The sequence below is a fragment of the Micromys minutus genome (genome assembly GCF_963924665.1).
Source record: "Micromys minutus genome assembly, chromosome: 13".
NCBI lineage: Eukaryota > Metazoa > Chordata > Mammalia > Rodentia > Muridae > Micromys > Micromys minutus.
The window spans coordinates 57,926,662-57,944,358 of record NC_137982.1 but is presented as its reverse complement, the minus strand read 5'-3'; the positions used below and the strand labels follow the sequence as shown (position 1 = coordinate 57,944,358).

Sequence of the window (17,697 nt, the reverse complement as noted above, 5' to 3'; positions counted from 1 at the left end):
AAATACCCTCATCTGATTCCATCCATAGCTCAGATCCATACACCCCACTGTGGAGTCATCTAGGTAACCCAGAGGGTCTGGAGAGATGTCTCATGGTTAAGAGCATTGACTGTTCTTCCACAGGTCCTGAGTTTAATTCCCCACAACAACATGGTTCAAAATCATCTATATTGAGATCCCTTGCCCTCCTCTGGTGTGGTTGAAGACAGCAACAGTGTACTCATGTGTCGCGTGCCCCACTTCCCGCCGGCAGGAAAAGGCGTGCAACAAAAGAATTCTTCTGCGAACAACCTTTATTGTATAATACTCTGAGCAGGGGACCCACGTGGAAGAAAAATGCACTGCTTATATATGCCCAGGAGACTCGTGTTGCTACCTGATTGGTGTGCCCTCCAGTAACTCATTAGCATGCCCCGAGAGCGGGCTGTGACATCTGTGGCACATGGCCGCTATGTCTCTTGGGCTCTGTTTGCTGAGTCATCGGCGGGAAGCTGGTGCCATGTTAGGGTGTGGCACAAACGGCTCTCTACACTCATGTACATAAAATAAATAAAAACATCTTTAAAAAAAAGAAGCCCACATTTTGATGATAAATAAACAGTTCAACACCCAAGTCTTTTAGAAATAAGTGGAAATGCAAACATTCAGTTCTCAGTCTTCCCAGAGTCCACATCCTCTCAGGTGACACTGGACTGGAATATAGGAAATCTGTGAAATAGGAATCATTAGTTATTGACTTCATTTTTTGGTTATCACATGTACTCGTATTTCAACCAAGGAGGAAAGTGGGCTGCAAGCCTGTCCTCTCCAAGCTGCAGAGAAGTACAAGATGGTAAAGAAACACTGAACAGAGTCTGCAAAACAGTATTAGCCAAGGCCAAGCTCTGTCACTTTATATAAAGCAACTGCACACAGGACTATGAGATGGAGTTGATAATTTACATGTTAAAGTCAGGAAACTTACTAGCTCAGTTTCAAGATAGTTTTCTTCTTCAGTTCTAGAACATCCTATCTGAGCTCTCTAAAAAAGTAGCGGAACACCAAAAAAAAAGTTATTTAAAAATATAAAATGATGATTCACATTTTTAATTTGAGCACTAAGACAAGGGAAGCTGACTGCATCATGCATGTTTGAGGACATCCTCTTCACAAAGAGGCTATGTATCTACAACCAGAAAGAAAGGTTTTTTTTTTTTTTTTTTTTTTTTTTTTGGTATTGTTATAGTGTCTCAGCACTTGCCAACCTGAATCTTGCTTTATAGCTCACTCTGACTCTTGACCAACCATACAAGGCTTAAATTAGCCTACATACCAGCACAGTTTGTGTGTTGTTGGCAGAAGCCTTTAATTCTATTAATCCCATACTAAGGAGGTGATATCTATGAGTTCTAGAAAAGCCTGGTTTACAGAGCCATTAACAGAACAACAAGAGGTACAAGAAACTCTGTCTCAAAACCTTCACCAAACACCTCCAGAAAAGATCAGTACAGCCTAGACACTTGACTACTCACATCGGGATCTCCCCTCAGAATTACCTGAAATTCAACGTCACCCTCATATTCAGAACGGGACTGTCTCAAAAAAAAAAAAAAAAAAAAAAAAAGAAAAAAAAAAAAAAGAAAAGACCTCAGAAACTACAGACTCAAAAAAAATTATGTTATAAGCAACATACACTGATCTGATAGTAAGCTAGCCCTAATGCTGAGGCAGCAGAACCTCTGTGAACTCTGTGCTTAGCAGGTTGTGTTGGTAATCCTTATCTTAAAAAAAAATCAATAAACTAAGCATATATACAAAGGACATATCAGGGTGAACTTAAAGCTAAGCTCTGCTGAGTGAGATCAAGTGCTCCAATGGGGCTAAGAAACTTACTTGATCTGATCGGGTTAAAAATCTGTAGATCCCAGCTGGGGTAAGCAGCGACTGCTTGTGGCTCTAGGCTCCAAAACCCTGAGGGTTTCTGTGGCTACTCTAGCTACTTATACTTTCCTTAGAACCCGGCCATTGTAGCCACACCCTTTCAGTCAAAATCCCAGGCTGATTTAATAGTGAATCACAACACATTTCCTCATTTGGGGATTTAGATGGTGTCAGGGTGGATTGGATAAGATCCCAACTCAAGAAAAGAACATAAACTAAAGCAATAAATAGTTATGAACACATTCAGTGACACAAATAGTGAACCTGAACTTTTTAGTTGCAAATTTATAGACTCAGTTTTGTTTTGTTTTGTTTTTAATTTTTTGAATTGGGGTTTCATGGTTACCCAAGGTTATCTTCAACTTAGTATGCTCCCCATACTAGGCTGCAGGTCTCAAAACCCTCCTGCCTCAGAATTCCCAATGATATGGTATGAGCTGCCTCAACTGTGTGAATATTATTTTTATGTGAATATAGTTCTGAGAGAGTCATCTTAGGGTTTATAAAGCAGAAAATGTCAGTGTTAAAACACCATTGGCATGGTATCCACCATGAGTTTCTTCTGCAGTTTTAGACCTGTGTTAGATGCTAAAGTTTGCAAAGGGCTAGGATGATGTGAGAGCATTCATTTGTGACACTGATGCTAAGGATGCATCTCAGTTGAAATGGAATCTCTAGCATGTACACATATTGATAACAGAGACAGGAAGATAGTCAAAAGCTTGAATTTGGCCTGAGCTATATAATGAAATATATAATGAAACATAGCTAAATGCAAAATACATTTAATTCAGTTTCAAAAGTCCCTATAGTTTATAGCAACATGTTAAAAATCCAAAGTTCAAAGTCTCTTGTGAGATCTATCCAATCAGTTACCTGTAAACCCCAAAACAACATAGTCAACCAACTCAGCAAACTCCATACTTGTCATCTCTTTTTCTGTTATGAATGCAGTCTTCAGATCACGAATTTCTTTTTTATCTTTGTGGACTGTAACAACCTTCTTTCTCTTTGGCTGGTTACATTCCGTGATAACAGGTTTCCTCAGCTAGCATTGTTCTAGCATTTTGAACATCTTTCGGTCTCCAAAGCAATTTTACTGTTACAGCTTCTTGTTTCAGTATCTGGTACCTGGGACGGGGTTATAGCTATGAGTGGAAATTTGGACTTGAAAAGTAGTGGAATGCTTCAAATGGGGCTTAATCAAATATCCCAGAACCTCTGAGACAAATAGTTTCAGGCTAGCCATTGAATCCATCTACAGTGATAAAGGCTGCTGTCATTTGCTTTTAGGTCCATTTGGTGCAAATATGGTCATTTAAGAACCCCCCAAACAATACACCCCATTTTTCTCCAATATCCATGAATGACAGTAGCTTAAGACAGAACATTACTTTTTTTATCTTCAGGTTAAAACTATTAACAATTTGAGTAAGATACAGAAATAAACACAAATGTTGACATTTGGAGGTGAGATTAGCATGGGAGCATGGTTCTTTAGTCTTCTAATATAAAGACCATGGGAGCTAGTATTCAATGCCAGCTAGGGCAGAATAAGGAGAATCAGGGAAGTGTGAATCACATGAAATCCTGTCTTGATGAGAATGGGGTCAAAGAGCAGTATGGCAAATTCTGAAGGAAGACTATGAGAGAATCTTGGTCTTTCAGAACCCATCTGGGAGAGGGCTTCTAAGTGTGAGGGACTGATTGGGGAACATGCACCAAAACCTGGAGGAGAATTTTTGCTTCTTCCCACAGGCAAGAAAAGAGGTTTCAATGTATATTATTATAGAATTTAAAATGCTGAGCAGTAAAAGGCAACTTTGTTGATATCTCTCTGAGGAAGTACCCATTTGTATTTTTGCTTACTTGGCTGGTTTGTTGGTTTTTTGAAAGGCAGGGACTCTGTTTATAGCTATGACTATCCTGGAATTCCTTATGTAGTCAAACAAAGCTTGAATATCTGGAGATCTACCTACTGAACCAGCTGAAAGCTGAGATAAAAGGTGTGTACTGCCACACCTGGATGAGAAGTTATGCCTAGCAAGCTAGAAGCCCTGGATAAATTCCTCAGCACTGTAAAACAGTGATCTAAGAAGGGATGAAAAGAACAATCCCAGGGAGGACTTCAAACTGGTACCTGGGGTATTAAATAGTATCACCTGCATGCTGCTGTCTCCTCTATATTCTGAGAGAACTTTAGGTATAGGACTAGCAGGAGTTGGTAGGAAAAGGTGCATGAGAATATCAAAGTTTAGCAAGCTGGGTTCCAGAAATTCTCCTGCTTCAGATTTTTCAGCAGCCACTGGAAGCTCCTGGCAAACATCTGCCTAAATTATTAACTGGGCAGAATTTCAGATCTACACAATGTGAATTCAAAAGACAAAATAAAACAAAATGATAAATGATTATTGGGTCCTGGAGAGTTTCCAGTGTTTAAGAGCAGTGTCTATTCTTCCAAATGATCCCCATCCACCATATGCATATGGTTACTTGATAACACAGAAGTTGGAATCTCCAGCCCAAGGAACTAGAGATGAAAAACCATCAAACTCATGGAGAAAATAAAAATTAAGCAGTTTTTAAAGGTAAAGCAACATCACCAGTAAAAGTGTCTTCTTTCTTATTTTGTTAAAATTGGTTTTAGTTTTACTTTATGTACTAGTGTTTACTGAATGTACGGGAGTGCATGTGAGTGTGGGTGGCAGCAGAGGCCAGACAAAAAATGATATCAGATTCCCTTGAGACAGAGCTACAGGTTGTTGTGATTTATTCACCTAGGTGTTGAGCACAAAACAGGTGAATACTCTGTAAGAGCAACGACTGTCCTTAACTCCCCTCTAGTCCCATAGTTTTCTTATTAAATGTGTGATGGCATCATATTAAAAATCATGAGTGGTATAGTAATAGTAAGCTCATCTAGTTTACCAAGGTTTAAAAAAAAAAATCCTGGTAGATGTGACAGCTCTCCCCTGTAATACCAGCATTTTGAAAGTGAAAGTTGGGATAATCAGAGTCCCAAGTCAGCTTCAGATGCACAAGGATTCTGAAGACAGCTTGAATACTTGAAATCTTATCACATGAAACAAAGCAAACAAATATTTAGAAGTGTTTGTAGCTCCCTTGTTAGACTTCTTGGGTAGCATTCAGGAAGCCCTGGGTCTGATTTACTGTAAGGTATAGAGTAGGAGTGGTTGCCGTCAGCTGAACTTCCAGGATTTAGGACCCAAAGGCATGAGGAACAGAAATACAAGACCCTCCTTGGCAGCACAGTGAGTTTGAGATCAGTTTAGGAACCTCCAGATACAGGCTCTAGTCAGAAGAACTAGGGAGCCCTAGAGAGAGATGAGTGATTAAGAGTACTGGTAGCTCATGTATGAGACTCAGACTCAGTACCTGCACTCAGACGGAGGCTCATAAGCATCTGTTTCTCCATTCAACTCTGGGTTTACCTGACCCTGTGCTCTGCACTCTTCTGGCTCTATAGTCATGTGGTACAGTGACATACATGTAGGCCAACACCCATACACTTATGGTTGAAATAAATTCTTAAAAGAAGACAATTTGTTTCCTAATACTTTATTTTTAAACATAACAGTATAATTATAAAAGAACAATAATAGATATAATATAATAATTTAACAAAACTATGATGCTACATAATAAAGGAGGAGGTAGCCTTTGTAACCACCATCCAAACTCCCATGTTGTTCTCATTGCTCTATTTCACATTCATTGGCTCGTTTTTTTTTTTTTTTTTTTTTTTTTTTTTTTTACTACTTTCTCTTACATGTTACATGCATAAAAGTATATCCTCTGTTCATATATTATATGTATGATTTTATGGCTGACCATTTTGCATTGATATAAATATTCTGTGTGTTTCTGTCTATGAAAGACTATTTGTCTATTACATGCATATATGTATATGTGTACACATATTTATTTTAACCTATTCTGATATTATAACACATGTATGTTTCCATGGCTGATATTTTCTATTGATGTAACAAAACTGTGTGTCCCCGCCTAGGAAACACTATTTATTTATTTTCTGTATTTCTTAGATTTTTGTCTAGGGTCAGGGTTTGAGTTTTTCTTCTGTCCAGTTTAACATGTGACAGTTCTTCTTCAGCTCATGCTGAGGTAACCATGTTTCTGAGCTTTTAAGGGCATAACTAGTTGCACTCCCAGGAGACAGTCTCACAGTTAACTTCCTGATCTTCTGGCTCTCACAATCTTTCCACCCACCTTCTGCAATGTTTCCAGATCTTTAGATAATATCCTGTTTTATAGACATATCCACAAAGACTCAACTAAACAACTCATCATTTTAAGTAATGAGACATATTTTTTAAAGTCTTTAAAGTACTCACAGCATGCCTTTATGCCCCCTATTCTGATGTGACATAATTATATCAAATGTCAAATAACGTATTCGACAATTTGTTTTTAATTTTGAGACAGAATATCTTTATAATGTGTTGGCTGGGCTATAATTCCCCAAGTAGATTCAGAGATTCTTGTGCTTTGGTTTCAAGTGCTGGGATTAAAGGTGTGCTTCACCACACCTGGTCACCATTTCCTCTTTTTGGCCAGTATGCTGGCAGAACCTTTCTTTAACAACATTACCCTCCATGGCAGCAAAGAAAGTTCCTTTCTCAAAGTCCACTTTTCTTGTTTTGATTTGGATTTCCATAAAATTACAAGAAATAATGTCCATGAACTCAGGCTGTGCTCAGTCTCCTTGTGTAGCTGGAGTTGACTTTGAATGGACCTCCCACCTCAGCCACCTCAAGCTGCCAGAGCTGATGACTTAACCTTGAACTCCAAAACCCATTCTTAGTTGTGCAAATAATAACTTGGGGTTTGTTTGTTCTTAAAGTTTCTCTATTACCAGGCATAGATTAAACCCTGACCTAACTCATATTCACAACAACATCATCACATAGGAATATATATAATTTAGCCAGATGTGCTGATTCAATATAGTAATCCTCTCAAGAGGAAGGATGAGGCAGAAGAATTGCTGAGAGTTCACATCAAGATTAGTTACAGATTAAAACCCTATCACAGAAGTAAATTTCATGCCAAGTAAATTATTAAGGAAAAAAATAAGTCAATTAAAAAAATGAATGGATTTAGTATTGTGATGTTAACTCAACATGATATTCATTCCAGAGATAGGATTCTGTTTCTTCCTTTCTCCTTCTTTCCAGGGGGGTTTGATTTAGTGATTTTTAACCCCCTACCCCCAAAAAAGTCATATGAGATTAAATGGGTGGGGCAAAATTATCCAATCAGATGTCAGAATCTGTTAGGGAAAAAGAAGATAAAGGGATAAAGGTTTATAAAGGTGTCATTGGAGCCAGAGAAGACAGTCAGATCTCTGCAGTCTGTCACCTAGTCCTAATCAGGTAAGTTCTTTGCTAGGCTGTGATACTCTAACTGGTTCAGAGACATTTTAGATATGTCTGCTTAGGGCATGCTTCATTTGGACATTGGTCTCCTTTCAAAATTCAGGTCTGCTTTCACCTCCAATGTCTGCTGTGCTTGTTTGGTTGAATTTCAAGTATTGATGCAGAACCTCACAGTACTGTAGAGTCTCTCACGTGGCCAGGGAGTTGTCATCATGGATTTTGGATCAAGGTCTTTGTTGGAGCACCCTGAGCGTTGGGATGACCTTTGTGTTCTTCCATGTTGTGATTCATATCAAATAATGCTATTGTGTTTGGTTGGCTTTTGAGATAGTCTGTAAACCATGAAACTTTGAATTTTGGGCAGATATTTCGTTTCAACTTTCTAACAAATGAAAGTCCTACTGGGAGATAGTCAACTGTCTTTAATTATGACTTGCTTGGTTATGAATTTTAAAAAAACTTTGTTTTTTTTTTTTTTACTTTTTGACATACACATTGCCTTCATAATACATAAATTTACTAGCTTCACCCACATAAGTGTAAAGATTTAGTTCCTAAATAAATTTTGTAATTTCTCTTTCTGTTTGGACACAAGGTAACAATTTAGAATGCAGAGTCTAGAATGCAAATACAACACAGGATGACTTTAAAGCATCTTCCAGCCTCTGCTACCTGATTATTATGATTATGTAGTAAAATCTGTTCACTTAAATTTTTTTTTTAGAATTTATTTTGTATTGCATATCATTTGGTCATAAACTTTCTAACTTAGGCTGACTTTAATCATCCTCCTTGTACTTCAGGAAAAAAAATTGATTATAGTACAGGGAATATTTAATGTCTTGATGCGGATGAAAGCCAGGGAATCTTGCATTCAAGGCAAGTGCTTTTTAAGTAATTTTTTTATTTTTTAAGCTATATTTTAAAACACAGGAGTTATTATTCTCTGAAAAAATTAGAGTGATGGTCCAGTAGATGAGATATAACATTGCTTGCTCTTCTAGGAGTCCTAGTTTCCTTTACCAGTACCTCGGTCCGGGATCAGTTAGAAATTTAATGCATCTAATGCTCTCTGCTGATCTCGAACACTGCATGCTAGTAGTTCTTATAAATACATGCAGTCCTGATACCCATATACACATAATGAAGAGAATTTTTAAATTTGAAGTAACTTTTCTTCTAGGCCACTTGTAACTATTTTAGGTTTTAATGAGAAATGACTGGTGGACTGTAATTTAAGTTTTAGCTTGTTCAATAGCTTGTGGGGCTTTTGAGGCAGGATTTCATAGAGGCCAGGCTGTTCTTAAACTTCTGGACTTCTAGTCTGTTCCCACTACATTGCTATATTGAACTTCAAGTTATGTCCCATTGTAATATAGCTTGTATCTAATCCCAACAATTACACTTCATGGGTTGATGTCTTTTACTATTTTTGTTTTTATTGGATAGTCTCTATATTTACATTTCAAATGTTATCCCCTTTCCCCTTACTTTTCCCTGATCCCCCATCACTTATTTCAGTGAAGATGCTCCCTCTCCCAACCACCCTCTCTACCTCAAAACCTCGGCCTTCCCCTTCACTGGGAAAATATTCCTTCACTGGACCAAAGGTGTCTTCTCCAACTGATGTTAGACAATGCTCTCCTGTACTACATTCATAACCGGAGCCATGGGTCTCTCTATGGGTGCTTATTTGGTTATTTTAGTCCCTGGGAGTTCTGGAGGGTTTGCTTAGTTGATAATGTTGTTCTTCCCATGTTGCAGACAATTTCTGTTTTCTGTCCTTTCTCTTGCTCCTTCATTAAGGACCCTGTGGTCAGTTCAATGGATAACTGCAAACATCCTTAATTTTATCTGTATGATTCTGGAAGAGCCTCCATATCTGTCTTCTGCATGGGTTGATTTTTTTTTTTTTTTTTTTTTTTTTTTTTTTTTTTTTTTTTGAGATATGGTTTCTTTGTATATCCCTGACTGTCCCTGAAATCACTCTTTCAACAAGGCTGGTTGCCAACTCAGATCATCTACTGTTCCTTCCCAGGGGCTGGGATTAAAGGTGTGTGCACCACACCCAGGTTCTTGATTGTTTTTTTTTTTTTTTTTAACAGTGTCTTATAAACAAGCCTGAGGAAAGTTTTCTTAGCAGGGTCCAAAAGATAGTGATTCTGCAGCCTGTGATTATAGAAATGTAGTTGCTTTAGCCTGGTCAAATGACAAGTTTACTACTCAAAAAAACATAAGTTGCCAGGTAAGCTGCTTCCATACTCTTGGGATCGCAATGCTGGGAATGTAGGGCATCCAATTTCCTGTTCCTGGATATCCTGGGGCACACAAAGTGAGCTTTATATATAAAATGAAAGAAAGGGGTTAATTTGATTGTAACTCTGAAATTAAGTGCTTGTCATGCATGAGTCAGGATCAAAACCCAGAACCAAACAATATTAGCCAAAATTAAAGGGACTATAGGTCTATATTATTGCTTTTTTTTTTGTAGTTTTCAAAAGTTTTTATAATAGGCTGACCTAAAACTCAAAGTAAAGACAAGATAGACTACAAGAAATCCTCCTGTCTTTGGCTCTCATGTAAATTGAAACTTTTAAGTTCTTGTTGACAGCTCAAAAAGACAAGAGGCTGAGTAATAAGGTGGCATCATATTGAATGGAGTTCAATTTTAGGATCTCAGAATGGGTTTGAGTCCAGACTGGACAACATAATCAGCTCTGGGCTAAATAGTAAAACCCTGTCTTAGGAAAAACAAATAAGCTTCTAAAAGGCAGACAGAACCCCTAAACACATCCAGTATTTCTTAGATGGGCTCCCCACACATGGCTCTAAATTTTTAAACTAAAAATTAGCTGCATATGCTAGTGAATTCATTAATTTCCAACACAAAAGGATGTAGAGGCAGTTAGATCTCTGAATTCAAGGGCAGGCTGCATTAAGACGTGAGTTCCAGGACAATTAGTGCTTTTAACCAGATAAACAGAATTGAAAAATGAAGGAAAAAGAATAAAGAGGGCTGGAGAGATTGCTATGAAGTTGAGAACAATGACTGTTCTAGAGAACCTGAGTTCAATTCCCAACAAGATCACGGTAGCTCACAACCATCGTTAATGATATCTAATACCTTCTGATGTATCTGAAGACAGATTCCATATACTTATATAATAGATAAATCTTAAAAAATATAGGGGATAGAGTGGTGGCTCATTTGTTAAGGGCACTAACTGTTCTTTCAGAGGTTCTGAGTTCAAATCCCAGCTAGCACATTGTGGTTCACAACCATCTGTATTAAGATCTGATGCCCTCCTCTGGTGTGTCTGAAAATTGCTAAAGTGTAGTTATACATGATTAATAAAAGGGAAGGATAAAGAAAGAAAATTAGTGGGACCAGGGAGTGAAATATGACAGTTTGCCAAAGCTTGACCCAGGGAGTGGCAATGTTAGATGGTGTGGCCTTAATGGAGAAAGTATGTCACTGTGGGAGTGGGCTTGAGACACTCCTAGGTATCTGAGCATGCCCAGTCTGTTCCTGGCTGTTCCTGGCTTCCTTCAGATGAAGATGTTATAGTCTCCAAACCTGCACCATGCCTGCCTAGATGCTTCCATATTCCCACTTTGATGAAAATGGACTGAACCTCTGATCCTGTAAGCTAGAACAAATTAAATGTTATTTATACACAAAAAGAAAAGAAGTAAGTAGTAAGTTATGACTCATTTCATAGATTCATCTCTATCTTTACCAGGCAGGATCAATTTGTTGAAAGTAGTATATGTATTAGTTTGTTATATATCTTTTTCCATTGTCTCTAATGGAAATGTTGTTTTGGATATAACAAATGGGCTCGGATTTCTTGCTGGATTTCCCCTTCCATAGGACTATGGAATTCAGAATTAACAAAGGTTGGATCTGGATTTGGCCATACTGAAAATAAATGAGGGTGGAAAGCTATACACTCTACCTCTATGGGGAATTTGCTTTTGAGATCAGCACATAGTGAGTGAAATAGAGAAAATTTGAGTATCTATCATGGCAACCCTGATGTTAGATGCTTACTAGGAGGGATTAAAAACCTTATAAGAGAGCCACTGAAATATATTTCCTCCTAAATTCTTCCTCAGGATTATCTCCCTAAAGATACATCAGAATGGACTTTGGTACCCCAAGCACACTCCAGAAGCTGGCTTTACAGCACCTGGTGAGGAATGACTTACTGACCATCTCTGTTCTAAAATATCTACCAAGGCAGTTCTTCCCACCTCTATTGGAGGAGGCTGACACTCAAAGGAAAGAAAATACAATTAAGCACCTGGTGGAATACTGGCCCTACCCTTGCCTTCATGTTGGGTTGCTGATTCATAACCCCAACTTGGAAACCTTCCAGGTTATTTTGGATGGATTAGACACATGGCTGAAAAGGAAATATCGCCCAAGGTAAGCCAACATCTGCACTTAGAAGAATGTGGTGAAAGTTGGTTCGGTGTCCAAAGAGTTACAATGTTGAGTCCTTTTAGTAAATTAAATATGATATAAAGTTTGTTGCATATAGTCCACAGAAGAATGAACTGTTCCCTGTGTCTCTATGTAGGGCTGACATGTAGATCAGTCACCTTTAATCCCAGCACTTGGGACAAAGATGCAGGTGAATCTGAGTTTGAAGTCAGCATAGTATATATAAAGCTACATATTCATGGATACACAGTTAAATCCTGTCCTGAAAAGCTAAAACAAAAATAAATAGGAGCTGACAGAATGTCAAGACAACTGAATGGAGGAAAATAGGACAGGTCCTCCAACAAAGCTCAGGCAAAGTGACCTTGTTGGCAACTCAGTTTGTATTGGAGATCTAGCAGTGAAAACTGTGGGGATATGGAAGGTAGAAGAACAAGGGACAAATAGGATTAGGATGATGAAAAGAAAAATGTTTGGTCTAAATTTCCCTTCTGACACATCTCTTATCTTACCCACAGGTTATGCACGCTTCAAGTGGTTGACTTGAGGAATGAACACCATGCTTCTTCAGATATGCAAGATAGAAGAGATGGTAGAGACACTTTAGTAGAAACTATGCTTAAGGAGCAAGTATTGGAGGGGCACTCAAGATACATGAGAAAGTATCATCTGAGGGTATTCAGTGACCTTTCCTTTATGTCTTCTCTGCATGAAGATAAACACCAAACACACTTGTTGCAGTGGGCAAAGGAGAGAAAGGATTTTGTTCATCTGTGCTGTGAGAAGTTGGAGATTGGAGTGATAGAAGTGTCTGAGTTCAGGAATGTGTTCAACTTTTTACAGCCAGAGTACATCAAAGAGTTGGAAATGAATACAGTGGGAAATCTGTCCAAAGTAGAAAAGTTTGTACCTTGCATTAGTAAGATGAGAAATCTTCAAAAACTCATGCTAGTACGCTTCTTTGGAACAATTACTTACACACCCACAGAGGAGAGGAAAGTCACCAAGATCATTTCTCTGTTCTCCAAACTCAGGTGTCTCCAGCATATTACTATTGATGATGTTTATTTTCTCACAGGCCACATGGATGAGTTTTTCGGGTAAGAAAGATTGAAGAACTATCATTGTTAGCACTTTTACATTAGAGAGAAGTGGGCACTAATATCTGTTTTCCAGTTTATATTTTACGGTGAAGAATGTGTAAGCATGATCTTGTTTCATGTTAAGTGACTCAAATGTTCACATGAGCACTCACAAAACTGAGCAATGAAGTAGTGTAGACTGCATGCAGAGAACTGCCACTTTAGTAGTCCAGCATTGTGATTCAGATCCAGTGAGGTTTCCTGCATAGCAATCCTGTCTAATCTAATGTCAAAAAACAGGGAAAGAGAAGAGGCCACTACATAGACAGGGCTTAGGTCTACACAGTTTCCCAGGTGAGCTCTGTTTCACTTAGATTTAGGAGAACAGGCCCTTCCCTTCCCCTAATTCTTAAACAGTATAAGGTTCTATGCTACATGGATCAGGGAATGCAAAGGCTGAGTTTAAGGGTCAGGAGGAAAGAATGAATAGGTTAAGACACTTGTCAGTAAGTCAGTGGTTTTTCAAAAGGCATTGAATTAAAAAGACAAAATATGCAGCACCCATCTCCTAAAATAACCACTCAATGCAGAGCTGCAAGATCTGTGAGCCAAAAGGCAGCACAGCTATGCATGCTGTCAAGCTGTCAAAAACAAGCTGACCCTGGCTTCCTTTGAAACAACTGGTCTGCTCTTCCCACCATGGCTGCTTAGTACCTGTGTGTTCCATGACCTTCCCAGTGTGCTAATTTCACTCAATTTCTTTTGGCAGTTTGTTACTATTCTTTGTATATACACATCTCAATTCTGCAGCAAGTTTTGTGTGTACCCCCGACTATATATTCTTTTCATCTACATCCAGCCACATTGAACACACCAGGATACTCATAACAAACAATATTTATGTACAGAGAATATTTTCATCTGCCATCATGTTAGCTTCCATCCACTTCCCCTTCTATGTAATCCCCTGGCTGCCTTGATTTCCCTTTGTTCCTTCTTCTTCTAATTCTTTCTCAAATAACTCCCTTAATTTCCCTAAGTTTCTCTCCTTCTCTGCCTTCCTAGATTAATTTCCACCTACCCTTCCTTCTCATCTAGTGATAGGCTGGATCCACGTTGCTGTATAATGACATCATTCTAGAAGGCTTCTTGATATTTTGACATATGGGCTCCAATTTTCCCCTTCTTGTGATCCCTCTTAGCCTAAAATTCAATTCTGAATTTCTGCTTGTCAGAAAAAACCAGGAGCACTGGCTGTGGAATGAGCCAAACAACTCATGTCAATATGGTGTAACTGGAGTAAGCCTACTCCCAACAGGCTACACTGAATGCCAACCTATGTTCACTCTGAACCCAGTCATGTGATCTCTCCCTAGGTTTCTGGAGGCTTCATTGCTGACCCTCAAGATCACCCAGTGCAAGTTTTCTCAGAAAGATGTGAAGTCATTCGCCCAGCATTGGAACTACAATAAGCTTAAGCATCTGTGTTTGAGAGGTTGCACTTTAACCTACTTGAACATCTTTCCTCTGAAGGTTTTTTTAAAGAATGTTGCAAACACACTGCAGATTCTGGATTTAGAAGATTGTAGAATGAAAGATTTTCAAATCAGTATCCTTCTGCCTGCCTTGACCCAATGCACCCAGCTCACTAGCATCAATTTGTATGACAATGACATCTTCATGGATGTTCTGAAAGACTTTCTCCACCACACTACCACCATGAGCCAGCTGACCACAGAAATGTACCCTGCTCCAGTAGAGGTCTATGAGTTGGGTTATGTTGAAGTAGAGACATTTTCTCAGCTTTGTGCTGAACTCATGGGTGAACTCATGGCTGTAAGGCAGCCCAAGTCAGTCTGCTTTGGTTCCTATTCTTGTTATGACTGTGATAGACGTTATATCTATGAAAAGGAAGTCAGACTTTGTGAATGTCATGACTAACAACAGGAATGTTTCTTCTGGGTACTAACAAATTAATTCCTAGGAACTGGCATCTCATCCTGAAGACCCAAAATAAATGGATTTGGACATTTGTCGATATGATGCAAAGAAAATGGTTCAAACTCTTTTCAGGACTGATACTTCATTATCATTCTCCTGTCTTTGAAATTATGGTCAGATCCTGAAAACCTGATGTACTTTCTGTGATAAGTTGCCCAGTTCTTTTGATTTGGGTTTTTTTTTTTTTCTTTTACACTTTTCTTTTTCTATTTATTTATGTTATTCACATGAGTACACTATATCTGACCTCAAAATCATAGTAAGAACAGTTCTTTGAGTGTCCACAGTAATAGGGAGATACTGTCTTGTCTTACCTTGTATCTCATATGACTGTTCATTGTTCTGTGAAGCATTCTGACAATCCCCCTTCTGCATCTGTCAGATGGGTCTTGTGTAAATGCTTCAAAGTAACAATGTATGCAAAGCTATATCTTAAGGGAAGGAGTTTGGTGAATGAGCAGCATATTGCAATCCAGGGTATTCGGGCAAGTAGGAGCTATCCAGGCATCAAAAATAGTTGAAACAGAACAAAACAATGGAAAACAAAGGAATAAAGTCTCAGAAAGCCTTTTTAATCTTTTTTTTTCCAATGATGCATCATAGTGTAGAATGGCTTTGAATGTTTCCACTTCTTTACACTTAGAGACTGAAGAGATTGCTAGCAGATAACCTTAAGGCCTATTTGTAGACCACCTAAATGTGAGACTTTGTTCTTCAGGGTTTCCAGCCTTTGAGTGTCCTACTGCCCATTAATAATTCCAATAGTCATTCTCTTCTCTAAAATAAATTCCAGTCCCTAGGAACAACATAATTAATGTGTCTGAATCTTGCCATTGTGTTCCCTTGTGTCTATGTAACCAGGTATAAATAATGTGCCAAAACTTCTTGTCTTTTTGGTTTTCTTTGTTAGGCTCGTTTAAAAATTAAATAGTTATCCAAGAGTGCTCAATGGTCAAAGGATACTAAGGACCAAGCTTGAATATTTGGAATAGTAATGGAAGGAGAAGAAATATAATACAATTACGTATTGTCCCTTCAATTTCTTAAAAGCAGTTTAATATGCCCCTCCTAGTCTCTGTTCAAAATGGCCTTTTTTTTTCTTAAAAATTTAAAGATTGATATATGTACAATTTAAAAATTTTGGCAATTCTTTTAGAGGCTTGAAAGCATGCACTGAAATCCAACTAGGTACCTTAAGCACAAAGTACATGTAGAACAGAACGTAACATGGAAAAAGTTTTCTTTGTGTGTATAGATTAAACTTAATCTTTGAATACCAAAAATTACCACAAGGCTGGGCTTCTTAAAAGGTACATATATGTATATATACATATTACAAGTATATTTATATTTTATTCTATCTGTATAGTGTCAATTAAATATATTATTTCAAGGGAACATAATATATTCTGGAAAAAAGTGAATGTTTAACTGAAAGAGGAGTGGAGAGACATCTCTGAGGTTCAAAAGCACTTGTAGTTGCAGCAGGCCAGTAGCCTTGCAGTGGTTCACAACCTGTGTACCTCTAGTTTCAAGGGACCAGGCACCTTTTATCTCCAAAGGCAATGCCTACACTTGTTAAATACAAAAACACTAAAACAAGTACTCAAATTATATAGACAGAATAAGCTTAGAAAATTTGGACTTTGGTTTAGTTTCTAGAATCCAGGTCAGGAACTTCAGAAATACCCGTATATCCAGTTCCCCTTCATATGATACTTCTCCTGCAGTCCCTTCCTCTGCCCCTACAGACAGCACATGTAAAGAGAAGGGCAGGTCCTGACTCTCCTGATTCTCATAACTTCAATGAAGCTTTCCCACTCAAGCCCTTACTGTCCAGAGGTTCAACTCTAGTAGGGCCTTACCCCTCCAGGCTATAAGACCACCAGAAGCTCAAGGGAGTAAGTTTCATATGTCATTTGCTGTCAGGGTCTACCTCGACCAGAAAGGAAGACACAACACTCCGGATTCTTCTCAACAGCCTTTATTCAGGAACACCTCAATGCTGATACGGGGAACCCCCGAGCGTGGAGCGCGCTCGCCTTATATTCCCTCTGGCTGGGGAGGGATGATCTTTCCTCCAGGGATTGGTGTAGTGCTACTCACCTGATTAGCATAACGCCACCTGGCACTAGGAACTTGTATGCACATGTGCAGTATATGATTACCAAAAAGCAAGCCGGATGTCGGCGCCAACTTGGCAGGTGTGGTCGGGGGCTGCTCCCTACAATTTGCCAATAATGATCTTTACAATTGGATCATTATAATTTATAGCAGTCCCTATTTTGAAAATGACCATCAGCTCTCACAGGTCTTCTAGATTCAATCATGCTGATTCACCTGCTCAGCTGGGATAACGGTCAGCATCTGTTTCAGGTGGTCTTCATGATAGAACCATAGGAGCCACACACACACACACAAGATTCCAAAAGGAACTGGAATACCCTCACAAGTTCAGGTTGATACCAATGCAGCCCTTCTTTTGACTCCACCCAAGTGGGACTTTAATACAGCTGAAGCTAAGGAGAGGTTCTCGGTCTATTCCCAGATTTTGATGGCAGGCCTTGTGGTATAGATCATTCACTTGCTTAGTTAGGGTCACACCAAGGTATTTTATATTCTTTGTGGCTATTATGAAGGGTGTAGATTCTCTAATTTCTTTCTCAGCCTGTTTGTTCTTTGAGTAGAGAAAGGCTACTGAAATGTTTGAGTTAATTTTATATCCATCCACTTTGCTGAAGGTGTTTTGCAGCTGTAAATGTTCCCTGGTGAAATTTTTAGGGTCACTTAGATATACTGTGATGGTTTACATATTCTTGGGCTA

At 38.6% G+C, this 17,697-nt stretch overlaps 1 protein-coding gene across 1 annotated transcript; it reads left to right on the top strand.

Annotated features, from left to right (window-relative positions):
• Window positions 1–11,485: 11,485 nt before the first annotated feature.
• On the top strand, window positions 11,486–14,813 carry LOC308429234 (preferentially expressed antigen in melanoma-like protein 7; the record flags this gene model as incomplete). Its single annotated transcript, XM_080927966.1, has 3 exons — window positions 11,486–11,772; window positions 12,309–12,890; window positions 14,249–14,813. The coding sequence occupies 3 exons, from the start codon at window positions 11,486–11,488 to the stop codon at window positions 14,811–14,813; spliced, it is 1,434 nt and encodes a 477-aa protein (XP_080784092.1).
• Between the last annotated feature and the right edge of the window lie 2,884 nt (window positions 14,814–17,697).